The following is a 7,176-nucleotide window of genomic DNA, read 5'->3' as shown; positions in this document are numbered from 1 at the left end:
TATAAATCAATGAAAAAGTCAACTTTAGAATTCCCCCTAAATGTTTGAAATAAAAGTAAAAGTAAAGATTTCAATCGTTTATCGTCCAAATGATCAGTAAACCAGTAAATCTAGGTACGGGGCGTAACATGAGTTCTTCTTCCTAAGTTGCAAAAAGACAAGGCACTGGTTGAAGTGATGATTGAAGAAGTGAAGAACATCTTCATGCAGAAGTACACTCAGTATGCAAGTTCAGATCCAGTGGCTGCACATGCTTCAATGAATGTCACTATGCCAAGGATTGAGTTTGGAAGTACTGATCTGGGTGATGAGTATAGTCATGCAATGAATTTGCATCGATTCAAGTTGCTGAGGCAAGATAAAATGTCGTCGAGATAAGACAATGAGGTGGAGAAGTATATATTGGAGGTTTCAGAAGACCCTTCCAATCCTAAGTTTATAATTCTAGATTGGTGGAGAAGAATGATCCAAGATACTCCATTCTTTCACAAATTACCAAAGATGTCTTCGGTGTGCTTGCTTCAACAGTTGGTGGTGAATTTCCATTCAGCCTCAGCATAAGGTAGTTGGCCCTTTTAGATCATCACTCACTCTGAGAATGGTTGAAGTCTTGGTGTGCATGAGTGACTGGTTAAGTGCTGCAGGCTTTAATGTTATAAAGAGCCTACTAGATGAGTTGGAGCTGTACAATGAATTAGAAAAACTGGAATCTGGTAAACTTTCATACTTCTCTATTTCAGTTTCATGTATAATTGTTTCAGTTTCAAACTTTTAATTATTTTGAGATTTTGACATTCTATTTTAATTTTCTATTGTGTTAGAATCTGTGGTTACGCAAGCATCTGATTCTGAGGAGAGAGCAGTAAGTTGTGGCTGAAGCAGGCAAGTGAAGACTGAAGACTTGAAGGTGTTCTGATATGAAGAATTGAAGATGTGAACTTGCTTGGCATTTTTTTTTCTTTCATTTTTTTCCATTTCATTTACAATTTGGGCCTGTATGATTATTATACTTTTCTTTGCTTAGTTTTGCTGTTTGTTTGATGGAAGTCACGGAACTTTACTGTTAGTTTGCTGTTGCAGGCTCACTTTAGTGTTAGTTTGCATTGAAGTTTCAGTTTGAACTTTGAACAAAATTTATGAAGTTAGTTTGTGTTAATTAGAACTAGAATGTTTGTAATAATTGAGTCGTTATGGTTTGCTACTTATGTCTAGTTTTAATTAGCTTGTTGGAAATTTGGAATGTTTAGAACACTTGCTTTTGAGCTAGTTTGAGTGGTTTCTGCCTTGTTGAACACTTGAATGTTTAGATTTGAGAAATAAGACGTTTGGTAATTGAGCTTGACATTTTAGGCCATTTATGGATAAAACAATTAAATCGGTCTAAAAATCGAAACCAGCCCGGACCAAACATAATATCGGTGCAACAGAAATAATCTGTCCAGCTCAAATAATTTCAATAACGGTTTCAAATATGGGCCAATCGTAAATTGCGTTTCGAGTGCAGTTTGAGCCTCAAACTGAGCCAGCCCATACCTATTGTTAACTTGTAAGCGGAGGTAGTGGGATTCCCATGGCCCAGATACCATCACCACAAGGATCATATCTCCTCTGAACTTTATATAATATAAGAGCATCTCCAACAGTAGGAATTATTTTGTAGTTAAATATAGCTAAAATTGTGAAATATAGTTATTGATTTAACAATGTTGCTCCAGCAGTAGTAGCTATTTATAAATAATATACTATATTTTATCCAATCATAAATTGACATGTGGACAAAAGAGGAGAGAGGAATATAACTTTTGGTTTAACTATGCATGATTCTCTAGCTAAATATAGCTAGCCAATTTAGCTAAAGCTAAATTTAACTTAGCAATAGCTAGTCTGTTGGAGTTGAATTTTTCTTTAAAAATAGTTATATATAGCTAAAATTTGAATTTAACTAGTCTGTTGGAGATGCCCAGGCGACAGAAGTAACTAGTGCAGTAAAGTCCTAATATGAGTGACCAAACCTTGCATATTGCTATGTATTAATAATTGTTGTATTCGGTACAATAATTGTTGATCCAACATCATGTTTTACAAGTTATTCTATGAGGAGTTGGTGGGATTTTTTAATCTGACCGAGATACCATTAACAAACAGATCATATCTCCTTTAAACTTTATAAATAGGGAAAATGATCATTTACCCAATTTTTGGGTCATTTAACCCCATTTACCCAAACAGTCTAAGAGATTCCCCACTTAATCAACAGTTTTCATTTTTAAACCCCAATTACCCAATCTTTTCCTCACGTGCCTGTTTTATCCAAATTTGCTGACCCTTTTGCCCCTCTATAACTGAAACGCTTTCAAATTGTAACAGAAACGTGATTTAGGGAGCGAAGCTCTCCGAGTTTAGAGAGAGAGAGAGAATCGGCCGGGATTGTAGAGAGAGAAGCTCCGTGGTTTTTGATAGTGGAGCTGTATCATTTTAGAGAGGGAGAGAGAGAGAGAGGAGCCGTGCGATTTCAAATTCTGGAGAGAGAAGCTCCCTGGTTCCGGCGTGCGTAGCTCTCCGGCGATTTCAGTGTGGGAAGCTCTCCGGCGATTTGTATTTAGAGCTGGTGGTAGAGGATTTGCGAAGCCTAGAGAGAGAATATCTGCTGCTATTTTCAAATGGAGCGAGGTCGAGATGCTCTGTGTGTTCCTCCACTGCGGTTTGTTTTTTTTTTCTTTAGCTCTATCTAATCTGTTTGAGTTTTAGCTCGATTTAATCTGTTTAACTAACAGATCTTCTTGTGTACGAATTGTTGTGTTATTTTCGAACTGAATTTTCTGAATCAGAGATTCGTGTTATGTTTGTTTTGGTTTTGAATTGTTGTTGCAGTTTTGTTATGAATTTCCAGGTGTTTTTGAGTGCATTGTGTTAGTTTTGATTTTCTGTATTAATTTCGTGTTTTTATTGGTGAATTCATGATTGGATGAGGGTTTGAGCTGTTTCCGAGGTGATCTGGTAGCTCTGATTAAATTTTTGGGAGGCAGTAATATTTTTACTGGGGGGCAGTAATGTGTGTTCAATGATATTTTAGTATCTATAATTGTTGCCTGCTGATCTTTTATTTGAATTCATTTCAATTTATTACATTTTCGAAATTGTTTTTGCTGTTTTGACTACATTATTGGGGACCAGTAGTATGTGTATTGGGGGGCAGTAATGTTTTGATGTGATATTAAATCGCTGTAATTGTTGTCTAGGTATCCTTTTCATTATTTTAAAAGTAATTTGGTACTTCTGCTATTTCGTTGTGGTAGTTTTGATTAAATCATTGGGGGGCACATCTCAATTTAATGGGGGGCAGTAACATGTGATGTAGGTTTAATAATAGATTCGTTCGGTTGTGTTTTCTTCGCAGGTCTATGGTTGATCCTCTGGTTGCTAGGTGCCTTTACTCTGGCAAAGGTTATATGATTCCTTTGAATCAATGCATGAGCTACTCTGAGTTGTATGAAGACATTTTCCGTACATTCCAGTTTTTGCCAAGTGATATTATTGAGCTTCAGTATTCAGTTCCAGGTTGTGAAGTTTGTTTTCTTCGTAACGATCGTGATTTCCAGATGCTGTTTTGCTCTGCTAGAATACATAGGTTAGAGTGTGTCGATATTTCAGTTTTAAAGATTGGGGGAGGTTGTAGGAGAACTTGTTCTGTGGATAGTGGGTCGGAAGTGATTGATGAAGATGATTATTTGGGTGATGCATTCAGGACTGAAGTTCACAAGACGTATTTGTCTGATGAGTGGAGTTCTTATATTCATCATGTCGGGGATAAGTTTCATGGTGCCGCTGAGCTCCGTGAGAAGCTCAGGAAGTATGCAATTGCAGTTGGTTTCGAGTTTGTTTTGCTGAGAAATGATTTGGACCGTATTCATGCAGTCTGTGCAAATGTTGGAACCGAAGGATGTGATTGGCATCTTCGTGCTTTTTCATCATCTGCCAATGGTTGCCTTTACATAACAGAGTTGAATAATGTTCACACTTGCAAGGGTGTAGTGAGGACTCAAAAGCACAAGCTTTTGGGATCCAAGGTTGTCAAGACTTGCATTGCTGCTGATGTTAGCTATAATCTTTCATTGACTCCAAGGGAAATTATGAGCAAGTTCAAATCAACTTATGGGTTTGATATTTCCTACAAGGTTGCCTTGAAAGCAAAGCATCGGGCTAAGGAAGCGATTTATGGTTCCGATGCAGACACGTTTAGCAAGTTATCTTGGTATAAGGAAGCTGTTTTGCAGAGTAATCCCGGCTCTTCTTTTGTGTTGGAAGTTGAACCATCGACGAATCGTTTTCAGAGGCTTTTCGTAGCTTATGGAGGTTGTGTAGAAGGGTTTCAATTCTGTTTGCCTGTGTTGTATGTTGATGGAACGTTTGGTAAGAGCATTTACAAGGGGCAGATTCTGTCTGCAACTGGAAGGAATGGGAATCAAGGTAACTGTATTGTTTATTGCCCCCCCTACATTTATTATTGGCCCCCAGTAATATTGGCTTTTGTTATAGTTTCATCTGTGTGCTTAATATTTCTTGTTCTAGTTTCTTTCATTGTGATAGATATCATTTTTACATTGCTGTGCGACGCTGTGATAGGTTCCTGCCGTTCAATATCAACATTATTGGCCCCCAGTAGACTGATTTTCCAGTGATCTGGTTTATGCAGGTTTCTACCCTCTAGCCATATGTTTTTGTGATTCTGAGACAGATGCAAACTGGACATTCTTTTTCAAGCATTTGAAGAGTCTGCTTGAACCTCAAGGAAGAGTTATCACATTTATTAGTGATCGGGGTGTTGGATTGTTGAGTGCTTTCGATAAGGTATTTGCTGGTAATCCTCATCTGTTTTGTTACAAGCACTTGGTGGCGAACCTTGCCGGTAAATATAGGGGTAAAGGTAATTCAAAATTGATTGAAGATGTTAAGCAGAAGTTTTTTAAGGTTGCATATTCCTCTACTGAGAAGGAATACCGTTTCAATTTGCGGTTGCTTAGAGCAGTTGGTGGTGCCGATATTATTGACCCTTTTCTTGCTGAATTGCCTGTGGAAAATTGGTGCCGTGCATTTTATACTAGTTGCCGATATGGAATTATGGCTAATGGGATTGCTGAATCATTTAACTCTTGGATTGCAATTGAGCGTTTGATGCCAGTCTATTGTATGCTGGACCAGACAAGAATTAAACAAATGGAGATGGCCGGTAAGAGGAGGGAAGAGGCAGAACGTTGGACCACAGAACTAACTCCCAAAATGGAGGAAAGATTGAAGGAGCAAATGGAGAAATCTCGTCGTTTCAGTGTCCATTATTCTAGCCCTGGAGTTTATGAGGTTCGATCTGACTTTTCATATGTAGTCAACATCTCCGATCATTCATGTTCATGTGTGAAATGGCAGATTAATTGTTTTCCTTGTCCTCACGGCCTTGCTGCATTACAGGCTGCTTCTGTAAATGTATATGATTATATTGATAAGTACTTTCAGGTTGATATGTTCAAGAAGAGCTACAGTTTTCCTATCTGTCCGATAACCAATGTTGATATGTCTTCTTCAGAATCTGCTTCTGAATGTATATTACCTCCCCTTTCGAAGAGGCCCCCCGGGAGGCCTAGGGTGAAGCGGTTCAAGTCGGTTGGAGAGGCTGAAAAGAAGCTGATTCGTTGTGGTCGTTGTGGCAAAATGGGCACTCATAACAAGTTGAGCTGCACTGAACCTCTCGTTCAGTAGTAGTATATGTTTCTGTAAAGAGTCGTTACGTTTTGAATTTGTCTACTGGGGGGCAGTAATTGGTTTATGGGGGGCCAGTAATTGTGTATATTCAGGCACTAATAATCATTTTTCTTTTAATATGTCAGATTCTTACAGTTGGGATGATTAAAAGATTTTTTACACAGCTGAATTTAAATTTTCCAACAGGTTTAATGCTTACAGGTGGTTTCTGGGGGCCAGTAAACATATTAGTGCCCCCCAGTAAACACATCAATTCAAGGACTCCTTGTATATTCAGGCTCAAACAAGCATTATTCTTTTCGGAATACAGAATTATACGTTTGGCTTCTTTGCAGTTGCTTTTAGATAGTTTAAGTCAATTTTCCAACAGGTTTAGCTGTTTTTAGTGCTTACAGTAGGTTTCTGGGGGGGGGGGGGCAATAAACAAATTCCTGCCCCCCAGTAATGTCATCTTTTAAATGACATCTACACATTTGAAACCCTGTTCAAATGTTGCCAACAAATTTAAAAGCCAACTGAGTGACTTCAATACATCTACTGGGGATATTAGTGGGGCCCAATAGTATTCTGACCTACAAACAACAAATTACTGGGAGGTAGTAACATGTCTACTTTGGATCATTTTGTGTAAGGTGCATGCTTCTAATTGAAGTCAGCCCAATAATGCAGTTCATTTCACCATAGTTTCAAGATAAGGCTAGTACGAGAACTTTACAATCCCTACTCTTCGGATACAAAATCTACATTTCTAAATATGTTATATCTTATCACAAAGAAATTGCCCCCCACTAAACCATCAGAAATTGCAACAGATTCAAGTATTCACAGTGTATTGCACATCATCACAAAGAAACACAATATTTGTTTTAGAATCAACAAGAGATGATGACTGTCTTCTGAGGAAGACAGAATTGGGGGGAAGTAATGAGTCTACTGCCCCCCACTAAACCATCAGAAATTGCTCCAGATTCAAGTATTCACATACTGCACCCCAATATCTGTCTACTGCCCCCCACTAGACTGACACAAACCTCACACTTTCCATCAAACATTACACCGGTTCCTATATTTCGCTGTTTATAGAATTTATTCACACTCAAAGCAACAGTTAATGTCTAAAAACCAACATTATGATGGTCAATAATATCTCTACTGCCCCCCAGTAGACTGACACAAACCACACAATTTTGTTTCATTTATCGACTACTGCAGTTTAACACTACATTTACTGTGGAATATCAGTTTCAGTCCGTCAATAAATAAAGCAGTCATCGTTGGCCCCCAATACAACGTCTACTGGGGGGCACTAATGTTACGACTTTTATGGTTATGACCCCAGAATAGGCGTTCAATAACACCTCATTTTCTCTAAATGAATCGACAAGCAACATTCGTATCAGATTTTCTCAGTGAGGATACCAG

The 7,176-nt window shown here is 38.2% G+C and overlaps 1 protein-coding gene across 2 annotated transcripts; it reads left to right on the top strand.

Annotated features, from left to right (window-relative positions):
* Positions 1-2,198: 2,198 nt before the first annotated feature.
* Positions 2,199-6,037, top strand: LOC133733752 (uncharacterized). Of its 2 annotated transcripts, XM_062161390.1 has the most exons (4): positions 2,199-2,701; positions 3,398-4,467; positions 4,694-5,355; positions 5,579-5,767. In XM_062161390.1, exons 1-4 carry the CDS (start codon positions 2,661-2,663, stop codon positions 5,639-5,641), a joined length of 1,836 nt encoding a protein of 611 aa, XP_062017374.1. In that variant the 5' UTR covers positions 2,199-2,660; the 3' UTR covers positions 5,642-5,767. The 2 variants fall into 2 exon arrangements, with proteins under 2 accessions (XP_062017374.1, XP_062017373.1); XM_062161389.1 differs by having other exon boundaries at positions 4,694-6,037.
* The last annotated feature ends 1,139 nt before the right edge of the window (positions 6,038-7,176 follow it).

Source organism: Rosa rugosa, chromosome 2 (assembly GCF_958449725.1).
Source record: "Rosa rugosa chromosome 2, drRosRugo1.1, whole genome shotgun sequence".
Classification (NCBI taxonomy): Eukaryota; Viridiplantae; Streptophyta; class Magnoliopsida; order Rosales; family Rosaceae; genus Rosa; species Rosa rugosa.
This window is presented reverse-complemented; position numbering and strand designations above follow the sequence as displayed.